The sequence below is a fragment of the Arachis stenosperma genome, chromosome 1 (genome assembly GCF_014773155.1).
Source record: "Arachis stenosperma cultivar V10309 chromosome 1, arast.V10309.gnm1.PFL2, whole genome shotgun sequence".
NCBI lineage: Eukaryota > Viridiplantae > Streptophyta > Magnoliopsida > Fabales > Fabaceae > Arachis > Arachis stenosperma.
This window is the reverse complement of record NC_080377.1, coordinates 125,990,295-126,008,366: the sequence shown is the minus strand read 5'-3', so window position 1 is coordinate 126,008,366 and position 18,072 is coordinate 125,990,295. Positions and strand designations below refer to the sequence as shown.

The 18,072-nt window shown below is 35.3% G+C and overlaps 2 protein-coding genes and 1 pseudogene across 2 annotated transcripts; all 3 read left to right on the top strand.

The window, feature by feature from the left end:
* Nucleotides 1–4,205: 4,205 nt before the first annotated feature.
* LOC130962675 (uncharacterized) lies at nucleotides 4,206–5,860 on the top strand. The gene is made up of 3 exons (XM_057888858.1): nucleotides 4,206–4,475; nucleotides 5,100–5,321; nucleotides 5,426–5,860. The coding sequence occupies exons 1-3, from the start codon at nucleotides 4,305–4,307 to the stop codon at nucleotides 5,645–5,647; spliced, it is 615 nt and encodes a 204-aa protein (XP_057744841.1). The 5' UTR covers nucleotides 4,206–4,304; the 3' UTR covers nucleotides 5,648–5,860.
* A 1,116-nt stretch (nucleotides 5,861–6,976) lies between these two features.
* On the top strand, nucleotides 6,977–9,839 carry LOC130943359 (rho GDP-dissociation inhibitor 1-like). Its single transcript, XM_057871204.1, has 5 exons — nucleotides 6,977–7,961; nucleotides 8,067–8,133; nucleotides 8,447–8,665; nucleotides 8,752–8,876; nucleotides 9,556–9,839. The coding sequence occupies exons 1-5, from the start codon at nucleotides 7,695–7,697 to the stop codon at nucleotides 9,625–9,627; spliced, it is 750 nt and encodes a 249-aa protein (XP_057727187.1). The 5' UTR covers nucleotides 6,977–7,694; the 3' UTR covers nucleotides 9,628–9,839.
* LOC130934163 (acyl-CoA--sterol O-acyltransferase 1-like) lies at nucleotides 9,769–11,462 on the top strand (annotated as a pseudogene).
* Nucleotides 11,463–18,072: the final 6,610 nt, after the last annotated feature.

The following is an 18,072-nucleotide window of genomic DNA, read 5'->3' as shown; positions in this document are numbered from 1 at the left end:
TGAATACTAAAGAAAGGTTGAGTAGATTACGCATAACTTGCCAGCATGATAGTATTTGTGTCTTGTGTAAAAAGGAGATCGAATGTATTCATCATTTGTTTGTGTTCTGTGAGTTTACGTGGCAGGTGTGGTGCGTCTGGTTGAGATATTTTCATAGAGATTGGGCTGTCCCAGAAAGCATTAAAGGCTTGTTTGAGAGTTGGAATGGAACACCTAATAGAAAAGAGGAGCAGAAGAGGTGGCTGACTGGGTTCTTTTCGGTTATTTGGAACGTCTGGTTGGAACGCAATAACAGAATTTTCAACAATAAAGAGGTAACTGTTGATGTCATACAGAACAGGACGTTTTTGAGCTACAAGGAGTAGACTGGTATTGATCCTACTGGTGGTTGATGGCAATGCTGGAGATGACATAGGATTGTTAACCTTGTGTTTAGATTTGCTTTTGTATCTGTCTATTTTATGCTCCACTCTCATGTGCTGAGCTTCATTTGTTTCAAAAAAAGTTTGGTAAATTTTTTACTTTTCACAAGTAGTTTTATAAAAGCTAATTTTTAAAAAATGACTTTTTAAAAGTTGTAGCATTTATGTTTGGTAAATCAAATTAAAAATAACTTTCAATAAACACAAAAGGGCAGTGAAGGTGGTAGTGGAGCTGCCTTTGGTGAATAGAAAGTGATCAACTCGTTATTGAGTGCAACCTGAGACCTTCAATACTGAGCACAATTTATGATTTCATTGCTGACTGACCTGCTTAAGACCATAGAGAGAACGCTCAAGCTTGCACACACTATTGAAAAGTGCAGAGAGACCGCGGGAAGAGTCTCAGGAAGATTCCCGTACAGGAATGTCGTGTTCACGTCAAGTTGGTGAAGGAACCAACCCTTTTGAGTTGTGAGAGCCAGTAGAACTTGAAATGTGGGCATTTCTACTACAAAGAAAAATGTATTAAAGTAGTCAAATCCAGCTAATTGAGTGTAGCCCTTAGCCACCAACCTGGCCTTGTGGCATTTTGTCGAGTCGTCTAACTTGAGTTTGGTCTTGAAGAGCCACTAGCACCCCACGGCACACTTACCCTTTGGAAGAGTGGTGATGACCCAGGTTTTGTTGGTTTCGAGGGCTAAAAGTTCATCCCTAATTGTCTGGCGCCAACAATCATGTGGAATAGCTTGCTTAAAACTTTGAGGTTCAGTGAGATTGTCAATGGCGACGAAAAGGGCTTTGTGAGACGGGGAGAGATGTTCATATGAAATGAATTGAGAGATAAGATGCTATAAAAATGAGGATGAGGTATTAGAAGAAGAATTTGATTCACATAGAACCTGCATACATTGAAAATTTATGAAACATGCAGGTGGTTTTCTAATCCTATTTGAGCGCTTAAGATGTTGGTCTACATGAGGTTGTTCTAAAACTACATGATCATGTGATGGTGAGGTAGATGGGGCCTTGAAGCTAATGTGGGCATGTTGTGATCAGCATGCAAATGTGGAGAATGCGAGGCTGACGCCTGCTGATCTAAGGATGCATGAGTAGGATGATGTGCTTATGTGCTTGAGGGTATGTGTAAAGAAACTGGCAGCATATGAGGTATAATAGATAAGGATTGTGTAGAAGCATGATGTGCTAAATCATTATGATAGAATGGTAAGTTATCCAAAATAGATGCACCATATGAATCATTAAAAGCATTGGATTGGTGAAAAGAAAAAATGTTCTCATAGAAGATGACATATCTTGAAAGAAAGACCTTTTTAATTTCAAGTATAGATCCATCAATAAAAAAACCTTCAGTGTTCATTTTGAAACCCAAAAAAAATAACCTTTTTTGCTCACTTTTCTAATTTCTTTCTATGAATACTAAGGGTGGAAACAAAGGCCAAACACCCAAATGTTTAAAAATAAGAGATGTCAGGTAAAGAGTGGAACATTTCTTGAAAGGGGCTTGATGCATTTATAGAGCTAGAAAGAACACGGTTCAGGATATATATAACACGAGCTATAGCAAATGTCCAAAGATGATGAGGCAAATGACTTTGAAAAATAAACGCTCTGGCCATATTCAACATATTTTGATGCTTACGCTCTATGACTCCATTTTTGTTGTGGAGTTTCCACACAAATGGTTTGATGAATGCTTCCTTTTGATTTATAAAAAGAGTGCAGTAGGAACTCTTTGCCATTATCACTTATGCATTTTATTCATTTTTAAAATTGTGTATCAATTAATTGTACAAAAATGAAAACTAAATGCACTACTTCAACTTTACTTTCATGAAATATGCCCAGGTGAATCTGTCTTGTCATCCACAATGAAAAATAAATATTTACAGTCTTAACTAGAAGCAACAACTAATGATCCCCAAATGTCCATGCGGATGATATCAAAACAAGAAGCAGATTTTGTTTTGCTAAGAGGAAAAGAAAGACGCTTTTGCTTAGCAAAATGGCAGGATTCACAAGGTACATGTTTCATTTGGCTCTAAAGAAAATCATGGTGCTTTTGCATAGCTTCTATTCTATTGTTGAAAATATGTTCTAGTCTACTATACCATAGGATTGCCAAATCTAACTTATTTACAACATTATTGACACAACTTTTTTTATTGACTACTTGAGGTTGTTGTGAAAGTGAGTGCAACATATGTATGTGGGCAGAATTCAAGATATACAGACTTGCAGTTAGTTTAGCAGTGTCAATCATCCTCAAGCTCATCTTGTCCTGGATCTCACAATTCAATTCACTAAATGTAAATTGGCATAAAAGGGATGTAGTAGCTTTTGAAATGGAAATGAGGTTGAAAATAAAAGATAGAACATATAGAACATTTTGAAGTTGAAATTTGGTTGAAAAATAATTGTCCCATTGATGGCGGTGACAATTCTTGAACTATTTGGCAATTGAAGTAAGATTGGATTTACTCTTCGAAAATTAGTGAACAATTTTAAAGAACAAGCCACATATGCCGTGACACCTGTGTCGAGAATTCAATCTGTGCACTTTATTTTATGTTTGGAGATAGATATAATTTTGTATATACCTTTAGATGGGGCATGAATTTCAATAGCCAGATTGATGTTTTGAGCAGGTTTACCACCATGGTTGTGAAACAACTCAATTAAAGTTTTTTTGTTCCTTCGAAAACAAGTAGTCTAAGCTCTCATTATCTTTCAAATGAGGCTCACTGATCTTTTGCAAATCTTCATCAGTGTTCACATTGTTAATGGTTTTAAAGTTAGAATTATGCTTGTAGTGAGGAGGAACCCATGCTTATGGTAGTATGTGTCAACTAAATGTCCAGTCCTCTCATAGTATGGGCACTTTCTCAATTGACCACATCCATTAGTGCCTCTCTCTCGGTTAGAACGCTCTCTATCCCTTTCAGGTGAGTCCTTTTGCCTACTTTCACCAAAACGATTGTTGAAGAAGTTATTGAAGTTCATGGCTGCGTTTATTAGCAACTTCCCATCATTATGGTTTGAGCGTGTTAGCTGACGCTTTTACTGCAAAAATAATGAATAAACCTCATTCATATTAGGGAATGGCTTAATGAGCATGATCTGAGACCTAGCCGTTGAGTAATCATCATTCAATCCTCTCAATAATCAAATAATATGAGTGAGACATATACTTTTTCATAAGTTCAATACCGCATAAGTATGAGTCATCACATTTATATTTTATAATTGGTTGGAATTTATCCAATTCCTCCCATAAGCCTTTGAATCTTGTAAAATAAGATGTGATGGAGGAATCACCTTGTTTAATAGCAAACATTTTCTCTTCTAATTCTACAATTTTAAACAAGTCTTGCTAATAAAATTAGTGTCTAAAATCTTTCCAGATATCACACACCACATTGCAGGATAGAATACTGTGCAAAATTTCATTACTAATAAATATTAATCTATATAAAGTATAAGAGTTTTATTATCAATTAATTAGACTGATTGTATTTATAACATTAAATTTAATTATTATTACTGAAAAAATTTGTGAAATTAAAAAGTAAATATTAAAAAAGATAAAAATTCATTAATAAATAATAATTATTTAATAATTTTTAATTATTAATTTAATATGAAATTAGCTGCACCTTGGTTTTCAACTTAAAAAATCCACTCAGCATGAATAATTGTGTGTGTAATGTAATTATTTATGTTGATGCATAGTTCTTGTTTTCATTTTTAACCCTTTCCCATCTACTTGAGGACGGATTGGACAAAAGCTACAAGCCTACAAGTAAATAGAGGTATTTGGGAGCGACGGTAGACGGTAGTGGTAGATAGAGAAGGCATCGGAGAATGGCAGGGATTGTAAACCTAAGCCCGCCAACTCCAATCCTAACTTTCCGCAACTCCTCCCGCCACCGCAACCACTTGTTAACACAAACAAAGCCTGACTCCATCTTCGACCACCCGGCCCTCCGATATAATGGCAGATTCTTCTGCCTTTTCTCCGACAATCGAAGACAGGTTTCTCTATTCCCCTGCCATACCGATTAACTGCATGCTTTCTTCTCAATTGTTAAATTTTTATTCAATCTTGTATAATACAAGTTTCCACAGTAATTTGCAATATCCTCATTGGTTGTTCCCTTTGCTTATATATATGTGTGTGTTTGCTTCATAGCAGTTCATCAATTGCGTGCTCATGATAAATAATAATAACACTAGAGTCTGATACCGTTTCTAAACTTGTAGTAGTTCCTGTCGTTAATTTTTATTGGCTGAAATGAACTGCACCTGCAATTTGTCCTACAAAGCAAGTTCCCCTCATAAGTATCTTCCGATTTTGCCGGGTTATTAGATTTTTCATAGGATTTACCTATTTACACTCCGCATTAATTGGTCACGCTAGTGAATTGGTACTATCTTCAATAATTATATTTGTGTCACCACTCTCCATAGTGTTGAGCTTGCAACTTAATTTCTATTTGCAATTTCTTGTCATCAAATGACATTTAGATGCCAAGGCAATCAACAATAGTGCAACCCTGAGTTTCAATTCTTTTTCTGTCATGTGTAACATTTGGAAGAACAATGCTAATGTCAAAGCGGAAAATTTAATAGGGAACTGAAAGTGAATTGTGATGGCAGGAGCAAGCTAGAAAAGCATTAGAAGGTGCTCTGAGTGGGAAGAAGAATGAACTTGAGAAGTGGGACAAAGAAATCAAGAGAAGAGAGGAGCTGGGGGGCGGAGGTGATGCTGGTGGAGGAGGTTGGTTTGGCTGGGGTAGATATTTCGGCTGGTCTAATGATGATAATTTTTGGCAAGAAGCAAAATATGCTTCTCTCACGATCCTTGGTATCACTCTCATGGTAAGAAGTTCCTGATTCTACTCATTGCATCTGCTGATATATTCATAACACAATATAAGATATAATAGAAACTCTTACATTTCAATATATCTCTTCATTTTCAGTATCTCCTAATTGCTAAAGGTGATTTGCTTGTTGCTGTCATTTTGAATCCCTTGCTGTATGCACTGCGGGGAGTGAGAAATGGGCTTGGTTTTGTAACATCGAAAGTCTTGAAAAATAGTTCTCCCAGTAGGCAGCATGATTTTGGTGGATTTTTCAAGAAGGAACAGTATCAGCAGGCTTCTGCTAAAGAGAATGTTGTTAGAAAATGGGCTAGTGACTAGTGAGTAACAAGTTTGTTACGGGTTTGGCATCACCTCCTTGATGCAGAATGCTATGTTATTCTTGTAACTTTGTTTTTCCTTTGGCTTCTGAGGTTTTTATTACCCTTTTTGTTATCCTGGTAATTCAGTTAGGGTTCTAAATTATGCTCATGTTGACCTATGATCTTGTAAAAGCTTGCAAGTTGCAATCAAGAAATTTTGTCTCTGAAATGACTTTGGAGTTACTACATTTTAGTAGTGGTTAGTTACTTTTAGATTGTAATGTTAAATGCAGATTTTGTTTTTATTAATTTTTATACATAGAACAGCATAAAATTTTTAAGGCCAAGTTGGAAGTTAGTTTCTTTTTATCATCCAACTAACTTGGGCCGGCTCGACAAAGCTCTTGAATGAGGACAGGGGAGGTTCTCACAACGAGGATTTTTTTTTTTTGTCATTCTGAAGCAATTGGAAAACAGCCCAGGAAAGATGTCTGGTGCACATCCTCATTTATCTATGAATCTATCAGGTATTTGCTCTACTGCTCTCTTGGTTTCTTTATCATTATTTCTGTTTTTCAATTCTTAATTATGTTGGGTATAATCCTTACATGGAATGGTCTGTCGTGGAATTATTTGTTTATTTCATTATCATGTGAGCTGTGTCTCATAATTTTAACATTTAAGAGCACCATATGCCGTTATGGTTTATATGGCTGTCCCTCTCAATCACTGAGCTTCACCAAGGATAACCAATCTAATTGAGCTGGATGAATTTGAATGTCACAGGGCATCAGAATGACGTGAGCATTCACAATGTTTGAGTAGTGGATGTATTTGAATTTAGAAGGTCAACAGATCCATTTTTAATTTATTGTAAGATGCTCGAGTTGATTGCTGCATTATTTTATCTACCTTTTATGATTTATAAATTTTATGCCATCTGTTGTATATACTTACATGATATCCTTATGTGTGTTAAGATGCTGCCTGATTATATCGATTATTGGAGGAAGTGTGACCATGATCATCTGTAGGAATTTTCAATTTTGTTAACGGCAACGTGCTGTCCTCATTTTCCTTCAACCAAAATAATGGACTCAATGCATCCAAGCACAACGCACATTAAATTCTAGGATACTCAATTTGATCCGTTCTATATATACACAAAAACTATGTGAATTAAAAATTAAAACTTATCAATATCCCTAAATGCTAATTGTATAGGTTCGACTTCTATTAGCATTTAGCAGTAAATATATTCCTAAAGTATATGACATTTTAGCAAAGAGGCATGGCAGATTGAATGGAAATTTTATTTATATTACGCTTATTTCGCTTTCACCTGAACTACAAATTTGAGGGGGGATGTAAGAAGTTATCATCTATAACTACAAATTTATTTTAGGTATCCAGCTCAGGAAAAGTGAAGACTGGAGACTAATCCTATCATATGGTTTGACAGCAATAATAACGGTATTACCCATAAGAAGGACCGGAGAAGTCAAAACCCATGTTTAGTTCACCAACCATATTTTAGATCATGATTATGAAATTCCCTTATCCATGGTGTGTTTTCAAACATGAGTAGTAGTTTTCTTTTTCTTTCGTTTAAATGAGTTTTGTTTTAACATACCATTTATTATAGAACGTTCAAAGATGGCAGAGTAGTGCTCCCTGCAACTACGAGAATGACCTTCACGATGAGATTGAGATAGATAATAGATGACGAACATAAGCCCAATCTCACAAACCATTCTCCCTCTCTCAATTGTTTCCATATTTGTAGTATAATATCTTTGAATTGCGGATCACCCTCCGACCCTCTTTCTCTCTCTTTGTGCCTTCTTGGCCACTTTCCTTGCGTTGCTCATTTTTCTTCTCATATTCCAATTAGCCTTTTTCTTTCTTTCTTTCTTTCTTTCTTTCTTTCTGAGTCTTTGTTGCAGAGTAGCACCCAAAGTTGTTGAAGGTGGTTTTAACATACGCAAGACAGAACGCAGTGTAGTTGTTGTTGGCGTTGGTGCCAGTGCAACACTGCCGTATACAGTATACTTATAACTGCGTTGATGTCTTTGGCCATTGGAGTGGCTTCAAATAGCAGCATGGGTTTTGAGGACAAGAGCAACGACGATGCAACTACCCCTGACACGCACCACCACTCCGGCAAAGGTGCCGCCACTGACGATGAAAGCGGCGATGAACGAGGCCAGAGTCTCAGTAGGTACAAGAGTGAGAGCTCGGTTGCTCTCACCGAGGACGAAGAAGATGACGACGACAGGAAGATTGAGTTGGGCCCTCAGTGCACCTTGAAAGAGCAGCTCGAGAAGGACAAGGTTCTTCTTCTTCTTCTCCCTCTTCTTCTTGTTCTTCTTGTTCTTCTTCTTCTTCTTGGCTTCGTTATATGTATATCTGAAAGATCTATGATGTTGATGCATTAGGATGACGAGAGCTTGAGGAGGTGGAAGGAACAGCTTCTTGGAAGCGTCGACATGAATTCTGTTGGAGGTAATGAACATTCCTTGCTCCCTTTTCAAGTTAGATTTGTGATTCTGTTTCTCTTTGTTTTCCTTCATGTTCTGAATTGGTCATAGATTCACAAGAGAAGTTGACATTGTTATAATTCATTCAGGCTCTCTATAATTCTTTCTGGCCCAAATGATAAGTCATAGTTTTTCAACTGGGAATTGTTTTTTCTTGTGAATGGCAACAATCTCAAATCCCCTTCTTGTTTCCCTGTTTCTGTAGCTTCACCTAATGAGGAACCATTTCATCAGTTATGGACCTAACTTTTTTATTTCTCTTGTATTGACGAAACAAGAAACTTTGGAGCCCGAGGTGAAGATCCTGAGCCTTGCAATAAAAGTAGATGGTAGACCTGACATTGTTCTTCCAATACCAGAAACAGGAAATCCCAATGGTTCGTGGTTTACTTTGAAAGAAGGTAGCCATTACAGGCTCATGTTCACTTTCCAGGTTAGCCATAACATAGTTTCAGGTCTCAAATACACCAACACTGTGTGGAAAACTGGTATCAAGGGTAAGTTCTCTCTCAAATCATATACCAAGCCAAAAAGAAAAAAAAAAGGTTTCTTGAATTTAACTCACTGTTAAGCCTTATTACAGTGGACAGTACCAAAGAGATGATTGGAACATTTAGCCCACAAGCAGAGCCTTACACGCATGAGATGCCAGAAGAGACAACACCATCTGGGATATTTGCTAGAGGATCATACTCTGCCAAAACTAAGGTAGATTTAGCAATATAATGTGTTATTCCTTCAGAGTTCAGAATTAGGATTGATTGGTCTAAAAATGTTACTTTTCTGCATTTACTATAAAAATGTCAAGAGAAGTGTTCTGTAAATTTAAGTCTTTTCCCCACAAACCTATTTGTTAGATATTATTGTTGGCTCATTATGATTTATAACATGATTTAGTAATACATCAATGTGGATTTAATTTTTCTCTTGGCTTAAATCTCTTTCTTCAAGTGTTCTATTTTTGCATCATCATGTGTTGGGTTGAAGAGATATTATTTGTTTGAGATACTCTTACTTGCCAATCAACTTTATTGATAGGCTGTGTAGATATGAGGTATTAGAAACCATAATTTATCTGAGAAAAGAATAGTTACTTAGCTCCTAAGTTCTTGTCTGTGTTCAAATTAGATTTGTTTGGAAATGAATTGAGAATGAATGAATGCCGACTTGATGTCAATCAAACCAATAAATGTTCTAATAAAGTTGTTGCCAGACTTCATGTGCATATATTTAACACTCATTTGAAGTTCAAATTCTTTAGTCACTTTTCTTTTTTGGCGCCTCAGCAAGTCACATTAATTTGTCCATAACCTATCTTCTAGTAGAGTCCTTCATCTTGATCAATGCACTAGTTGACTTGATGTTTTGTTTGTGGTTGTTCTTTCAGTTTGTTGATGATGACAACAAGTCATACTTGGATATCACCTACACTTTTGATATTCGAAAGGACTGGCAATAGGTGTCAACTGAAGTCTCCATCAGTGATGTTTAATCCTTAGTCATTGTTATTTGAGCTGAAATCTCCTTCAGTGTTCACTTGTTCCTTTTCCATTTGTTTACTATTTATTTATAATCCTGTCTGAGACCAGTAATCTTAACAATGATTAGAGGATTTGTAGGTAGAAAGTTATATGCTTCTCTAGTAGATCATTTTGTCGATAAATTCGAGTATGCCCTCTTTGGTTGCACAAATATGCTCGCTCTCTTTCAAACTCGGTCTTCCTCTTTGAATTAATAGTTTCTGCGGAGCATCTTTTTCATTACATTACACCTCGCTGGCACTTTCGCCGCCTTCATCTCTTGGCTCGCAAACTTCAAGCTCTTACTCTGCATTTGGCAAAGGCCCTCTTTCCCACCCCTCACTCTCTCTCAAACAATTCATCGTCATTGCCTTTTCTCTCGTAAAGACCGCAAATGGAACCACCACCACCTCAACTGACAAAACAAAAATTGATTACGTCATAATGGAGCTACTGTTTGGAATTCCATGCACCCCATGGTGCTATCATGCCTCTAGTGCGTGCATGTATATCTGAACCTTGAGATCATTCTAGCCTTCGCTGCAACCGTGGTTCGAACCCTCTTTGGTTTTGAGCTCGAGCCACAGTTCAATGACCCGTACCTCGCTTCGTCTCTTCAAGATTTCTGGAGTCGAAGATGGAACCTCGTAACTGCCAATATCTTGCGGTTAACAGTGTGCGAGTCCACCCGGTATGTTTTGTCGACTCTAATTCGGCCTAAGTGAGCGACCCTCTCTGGCATCTTCGTTACCTTTCTTGTCTCGGGGCTCATGCATGAGCTCATGTTTTACTTTTCCGGCCGCATTAGGCGACAGGAGTGTACATGATCCGGTTCGGTTTAAAGATCTAGTCCGGACCCGATATTTTAGAAAGTAATTCAGTGTGATTTTAGTATTTTACCGAATTTAGAGTCGGATGAAAGTTTTAAAAACGGTGAAAACTCAGGTGAAGTCGACTTTATGTGAAGTTGATACCTCAGAGTCGATGGATGAAAATTTAGTTAAATCATCTAATGGCTCTAAGTATCAACTTTACGTGAAGTCGACTTTACCTGAATTTTAAACTTTAAAAATATACCTGGTTATTATTTAGTGTCGGATCCACATCAAGGCAAACTTGACTTTACCCGACCTATGTGCATCTTAAGAAGACTAAAAAATGTATATATATATATATATATATATATATATATATATCTTGAATTAATTTTAATATTATATTATATTAATTATAAATTTATTGTTTTATTTTTAATCACACTTGTTGAATTAAAAAATAAATAAAAAAACATAAAATTAGAATTTATGGACACATTCGAATTCAAATATGAATATTAACTTTTCTGTAATAAGTATATTTTTTTTCTTTATAAATAAATACATCATAATTTTTTTATATAAAATTTATTAAGACCCAAACTTCATCGGTCCAAGATCAATTTTAGTGTGACCCGAAAATAATAAAATTTCATCGAGTAAATATCTTAAAAATAAATCTAATAATTATTTAGGATCAAATTCGAATCAAATCAAACCCAACATCACTAGACTTATGTACACTTCTTGACCCACTTGGGAAGATCACGTATTTTTTCCTCCTTCACGGCTCCTGCTTGCTTGTGGAGTTGTGGAGGTGCTATTAAAGAAAAAGCTTGGTGCCAAGTCTCGATTAGTATTAGGGATTTAACCATTGGACTTGTGATGGTACCCGCTTATTGGTTCCACGCAGATTCTCTGGTGTAACTGTTACCAGAGAGCAATGGAGGAGTATATGACAACTTGACAAGGGATGGTAATATGCATTCTATTTGTGTGGTTATTCAATTCGACTCAATTCGATTGGGTAGGGTGCAAATTGAATTTAAATCTTACTCGACTAACCCGTATTATATATATATATATATATAGACAGATTCAGAAATGTTATTATGGGGTCAATAACATATATAATATTAAAAATTATGTAAAAAATGATATAATATAAAATGTATTATAAAAATATACCGATAGAGAATATATTTTAAAGTAAAAAAATATGTGCGTCCTTTTTACTAATGAAGTGGTCGATTTTTCGTATCATAAATTTCATCGATATTAGAATTTGTGTCAAATTTTTTAGCAATTTTTTTCAATATAATTAAAAGACAATTAGCAAGAAATTCATCTTTTATTTTGTTTTTGAGTCATTTTTCACAATATTCATAATTTAAAAAAATATCTTAATTGTAGCAGTTGAAACAGAAAGAATTAATACTAAATGAATAAAAAAAGACGGTCATAAGAAAAAAAAGAATTCACTAAGATTTGAAAATTTTTATTTAATTAAAAAATAGTAGTAATAATATCTTTTTTAAATTTTTTAATATTATTACTTACTTTTTACATATTAAAAATCATTAATATTTAAATTGGACTAAACTTTTATTTATACTAGAATAAATACTAAATAATTTTTTTAAATTAAATTATACATAATAACTTATTACTATTGATTTTTTGAAAAAAAGTTGGGGGGCCGAGGCCTCCACTCGCCTCCCTTATGTCCGTCCCTTTGTGTAAGATTCTTAGTCAGTAATAGAAGATCATTAATTGATAATTTAATACGTTTTTTTTACATAAAAGTCAGTTTTATTTTAAATTATCATCAAATTATATAATAATATTGTATCTTTTGAAAAATTCGCGAGTAAAATCGAGTACCTGTAGTTTAAGAACGAGTAGGATTAGAATTGGATTAGATTTGTGGATAGAGTAGAATTGAGTTTACTACCCCTATATGTAACAATAGGCAGGTTAGTGAACAATATCGCTTTAGGGTCAGGCCTTTAATAAGAGCCAACTAGTAAGTCTTTCTATCAGGTGGCAACTAGAAATTTGAGATAAAAAGTAGTAAAATATTATATATATATATAAATAAAATATATATTAAAAATAAATTAAATTATAAAAATTTTTATATATAAATATATAATAATTAATTTTTAGTATGTATATATATATTTTTATTTTTAAAATACATTTATATTTTAAATATATATTTTATATTAATAATTAATTTTAATATACATTTAGCATGATTGAATAAAAAGACTAAAGAAAGAGTTTTATTTTTATTCACCTAAAAGAATTTTATATATTTTATATAGGGCAATTCACTTAATTAAATAAACTGGCCATCAATATTACCATAATACACATTTGCAAAGTAGATATCGAAATGCATTTTCTTCATAAACTATGTAAATCGCGACAAGGGTATTCTGGTTTACAAATGCACATAATCTGCTATAGGGATGTTGTGGATTACGTTGCAAGAAAAACATCACATAATCCGCAGTAGGGGTGTCGCGGTTTATGCTTTAGTGTGGACTTAGTTCATTTTTCATAGAGGATGAGTTTTTGGATGAAAGTTTGGTTTGCAATTTTTATGTATGGTGCAACATAGGTTCCTGCTTTTGTTTAATTGAAATTAGTCTCTTGTACTCATAAAATTACCAACAAAATTAGAATACCTTAACTCAAGAGAATCATAACTACGTAGAGAATCGCTAACAATAATAACATCACCGTAAAACGAACAGCAAGTACAACTTTACTTAACAGTAAGTACAACTAAAACAGAACAAGAACACAAATAAGGAAAGAAAAACGTAAGCTAATCATGATGACCTAATGACACCTATGCATCGGCACTAGGGGTGGATTCTCGCTGAGGGCAAGTCCTGCGAGTGTATTCTGTTTGTCTGCATAGCCCACATCGCTTCGGCTGACTAGTATCGGCCTCATCCATGGTGTTACGGATTTTTGTTGACCTCGATCGCCCTTCTCTGGCACGTCTCATGTTAGGATCAGGAATGATAGTAGGACTGGCATACGGTGGCCACAGACCCTCTGGAATAGGGGCAAAAACCCCATCCGGTATACGCTAAACACCTTACTCATGGTATAAACCTCATGGACGTACGTAGCCCAGTCTAACCGGGACTGAGCACAATCGCATGGCAGCACGGGTAATGGAGAGCCTGAAAGTACCCGCAGTCACAAGTGCGATCTCTGAGGGAAACCCGATACGTCCCAACCGAGAAGTTAGCCGTAGGAGTCGTCTCAGCCACGGTATACTCAGACTGATGTCTGTCGAACAAAGCAATCATGAAGAACCTCGCATCTTTCAGGTTGCACTCTATAGCCTTGACCAGCACCTGGCAAAACCGTTGGCCTGATCCCAACTACGCCTCTGCTGTCTGCCCTTGGACGACAAAAAGCTCTGCTAACCTCCCATATATGGATTTGACAAGTGCAGTAACTGGCAGATTCCATGTCCCCTTTAGTATAGAGTAAATCTGCGCGACTACTTTCTTCTTTGCCTCCCACACCTTCCTGTAACTAGGCCTGAATCCGTAGGTTGACTCAGTAGTTTCTTGCAACACCTTTATGGTAACCGCTGCATCTGCCCTAACTAACAGATAGATCCTCGCACAAATTACGTGGTAATTGAGCTGTCGGTGGTCGCTCGAAATTGAAGTGGCCAGGCAAGTGTGGGCTCCGTTGTACCTTCTAACTTCCCAGTTACCCTTGCGCTATCAAACTGCCACGCGAATCATCCAGGTGCAGCCGTTTCTAAACTCCTTGCATCTCCCAACATACATTAGATGATCAGATTCCATAACCCGATACTGAACTCCATGACGAATGCTATAATACTTAACACTCATCACAACTTCCTCTTTAGTCTGGAAAGATTGGCCAATCTGAAATTCCCCAGAAGAATTGCCCTCGTGTAATCCTTGGTATCCGAAGGTGTGTGCATCATCCGGTTGTTGACTTATTGCTTTCAGGTTAAGCATCGAGAAATGCGGCGGTTGTTGGTGGGACCCAGAACTGGATAGCCTCTGAGGTGAAAGTGACGGCACTGGAGTCTCCTCCTCACTATCCCCTGATATGTGATCCAGCTCATCGTCTGAATCATCTTTTGCATCGTGTCCTCAACGTGATCCGGCTTACCACCACCAATAAGACCAGTAATCAAACTAGGTGACCTAGCTGCTGGTGCTAGAACAAGTGAAGGTACAACTAGGAGACACTCAGGTGCAACGACAGGCATCGAAGTAGAAGTATTCCCCACCATCGTCGACTGAAGATTTGGCGCTGAATTCCCGGAACTGTCCACACGGTCTTTCAACTTGGCAAATAACTCGTGTATTCTCACCTCCGAAAAACTCTGCCGACAATGAAACAAGACCCCCATGTCTTCATCCGACCCTATGACAAATGTTTCATACTGCACACCACTTGACACAACCACCATCGGAATCTTGTAGAACACCTTCACCAACTTGGCCCCACACAACCCTGCCTTCTGCAATATGTTCCTCTTCAGATCCGACAAAGTATCAGTCGAACGGATAAAAATGTTCAGCGGTTCTTTATCAATGAACTTAACACCATGCCTATTACTTTTTTTTATTTTACCAGAGCAGTGGATTAGAACAAACAAGCTCTCTTTACTATCCATTTGTGAAAGTGTGAAAATGACTCTCTTCAAATGACCCACTCCCTATCTTGCTTGGTATTTATAGGCAAAGTTGAATTTAAATTGAATTTTGAAAAAATTTAATTTTAATGTAGTGTTGTTTATCAATAAATTGTTTAATAAGTTGCTCAATGAAATTTTGAAAAGTATTCAAAGAAAAAGAAAACAAAAAGAATTTGAGGCATCATATATTTTTTCTTTTTCTCTTAGAAAAAAATAATGAGTCATAATAGCCTTTAGGTTTAACATTTTTTTAGAGCGCGTTTGAAAAGTAATAAAAACTATTTTTTTAATTTTAAATTATAAAAATTCATATTAATGTTGTTTAATATAATTTTTAAAATATGTTTTTAATTTTTTTAAAAATTATTAAAAAATAATTTTTGAAAAAATAAAAAATATAACTTTTCTCCTTCGAAAAAGCTATTTTATCATTCTCATTTATTAAACAAGTTTTTTTATGACTAAAAATTCAAATACAAAATAACTTATTATTTATAAGCTATTTTTAATATAAGTTCTTATATTTTTAATTCTTTTTCTAAAAAAGTTTAATTAGATTATTTATCCAAACTAACCTCTAAGCCTAACAAAAAAAAACTTATATACATATATATAAACGAACTAACTTCAAAAAAATTAATTACAAAAACATATAAATATAAAAATGTAGTAACGACGTAAGAAACACATAAAAGAAGAATAAATTACCATTTGTATTCATGAAAGAAACAGACGCTGACAAATGTACTCATATAAGAATAAAACAACAATTGCAACCATGAAGATAGCCTCCGTGTGCCAAGAGTATCCGGACGTTGGTTACGCAATTGGTGTGTTAGGGTATTTTTGGCACCCGACGAGCCACAACACACACTTGTTTGGAAGCGGAAGAAGGATGCGGACAAGCCACCACAATGCCGCCACAGATCAGCGACCGAGACCGCCCATCGTGCACCTCAACGTAGCCGTTCTTCGCGCCACCGACCATCACACATCATCCACCACGAAGCCACGATGCCACCCTCAGTCAAAACCGAAAGAAGATCGCGCATCACGCACCGTGATGTCGCCTCATACCAGTGATTGAGACTGCCACACATCTGCCCCATATGTGCTCTGTCGCACGCCGCGTCCCCCTCGCGAATGAAGCGATGCCACTCCACATCCAAATGCACCAAGGTCTTCTGGCCGCGTTGCTCTTCATCTTCTTGTTTTTCTTATTCTTCTTAGTTTTGGATTATTCTTTTTACTAGTTTTGGATGTTTCTTTCTCCTAAGTTTCGAACGTTTCTTTTTTTAATATATATTTTAGATGTTTTTTGTTTTGGATTATTTTTTAAATGATTTTAAATGTTTCTTTATTTAGCTTTTGGATGTACTTTTTTCAATATTTTATTGAATGTCTTATTTTATTAGATTTTAGAATTTTAAAACGATTTTGGATATTTCGTTTTTGTTAGGTTTTGAATTTTTCTTTTTGTTACGGTTCAAATATTTCTTTTTATTAGAAATTTTTAAAATAATTTTAGAATTTTTAAAATGAATTTTTTAAATATTTTTTAGAATTTTAAAATGATTTTATGATAATTTTGATGTTTGTTATTTTTTTATGTTTCTTTCTCCTAAGTTTTAGATATTTTTTTCCTTATATTTTAGGTTTTTTATTTTGGATGATTTTTTAATAGTTTTAGATATTTTTTCTTAGTATTTGGATATTCTTTTTCTAATGTTTTATTAGATGTCTCGCTTTATTAGGTTTTAGAATTTTAAAAAGATTTTAAATATCTCATTTTTGTTAAGTTTGGATGTTTTTTTTGTTATATTTTAGATTTTCTTTTTATTAGTAATTTTTAAAATGATTTTAGAATTTTTAAAATTTTACCTTACTGTTTTGGATAATTAGTAGTAGAGTTAACTTAATTAGCATAGGTTGTTATAGGTAAGGTAATTGTTGGCTTATTTAGTTTGTTGCGGTAATTATATATATAGTTGTAATGACACCATATTAGGTAATTTTTGCCATTCACTCACTAACCAAAAGTCTCTCTCTCTCTCTCTCTCTCTCTCTCTCTCTCTCTCTCATGCACATAACTTCAAAGCTCTTTTCATGATGTGGTGAGCCTTTTTTTCTATTGTGCGTTGTCTCCATTTTTCTTTAGTGCGAGACGATGACTTCGATCAACGAGTAGGCGAAGGAAAGATTTTGATTTGTGCATTTCTCTGGTGACTCCATGGCAGATCCAACGTCGAGGGATGGTGGCTTCTTTGGATTTGATGTTCATACTCTTGCTCAATTACTCTAGTGTGAATTTCTCCAATCCTTCTAGTGTGTTTTTCTTCACCCTAGGAAAACCCTAGGGACTCCAATTATTTCAGAGAAATTGGACACTAAGAACTACAATGAATGATGAAGAGCAATGTTAATTGCATCGAGGACTAAGAATAAGCTTGGCTTTGTGGAAGACAATTTACTGAAACCTAGTATGGATGATCCTAGTTTTTTGACATGGGACAAGTGTAATACTTATGTGGTGGCTTGGATCCTTCAATCTTTGAGCAATGAAATTTCAAGAAGTGTTATTTGGAATGATGTGACAGTAGATATCTGGAAAGACTTGAGACATCATTACTACCAAGGTGACATCTTCAAAATTGCAGAATTAGAAAAAGCTTTGTACTCGTTGAAGCAGGGAGATTCAATCATAACTTACTACTTTACAAGGATAAAATCTGTTTGGAAAGATATTGAAAATTTCAAGTCAATTCCTCTTGGTGTATTGCCTGTGATTCCACTTGTGTTTGTGGATTAGAGAAGCTTTGAATTTAGAAAAGAGACACCTATACAATCTGATT

Bases quoted from the DNA above. Each gene is read 5' to 3' on its own strand.
- LOC130962675 (XM_057888858.1), top strand. From the start codon at position 4,305: ATGGCAGGGATTGTAAACCTAAGCCCGCCAACTCCAATCCTAACTTTC. The intron at 4,476-5,099 runs GTTTCTCTATTC...TTGTGATGGCAG, and splicing joins TCTCCGACAATCGAAGACAG to GAGCAAGCTAGAAAAGCATT. The intron at 5,322-5,425 runs GTAAGAAGTTCC...CTTCATTTTCAG, and splicing joins TCCTTGGTATCACTCTCATG to TATCTCCTAATTGCTAAAGG.
- LOC130943359 (XM_057871204.1), top strand. From the start codon at position 7,695: ATGTCTTTGGCCATTGGAGTGGCTTCAAATAGCAGCATGGGTTTTGAG. The intron at 7,962-8,066 runs GTTCTTCTTCTT...TTGATGCATTAG, and splicing joins AGCAGCTCGAGAAGGACAAG to GATGACGAGAGCTTGAGGAG. The intron at 8,134-8,446 runs GTAATGAACATT...TGACGAAACAAG, and splicing joins CGACATGAATTCTGTTGGAG to AAACTTTGGAGCCCGAGGTG.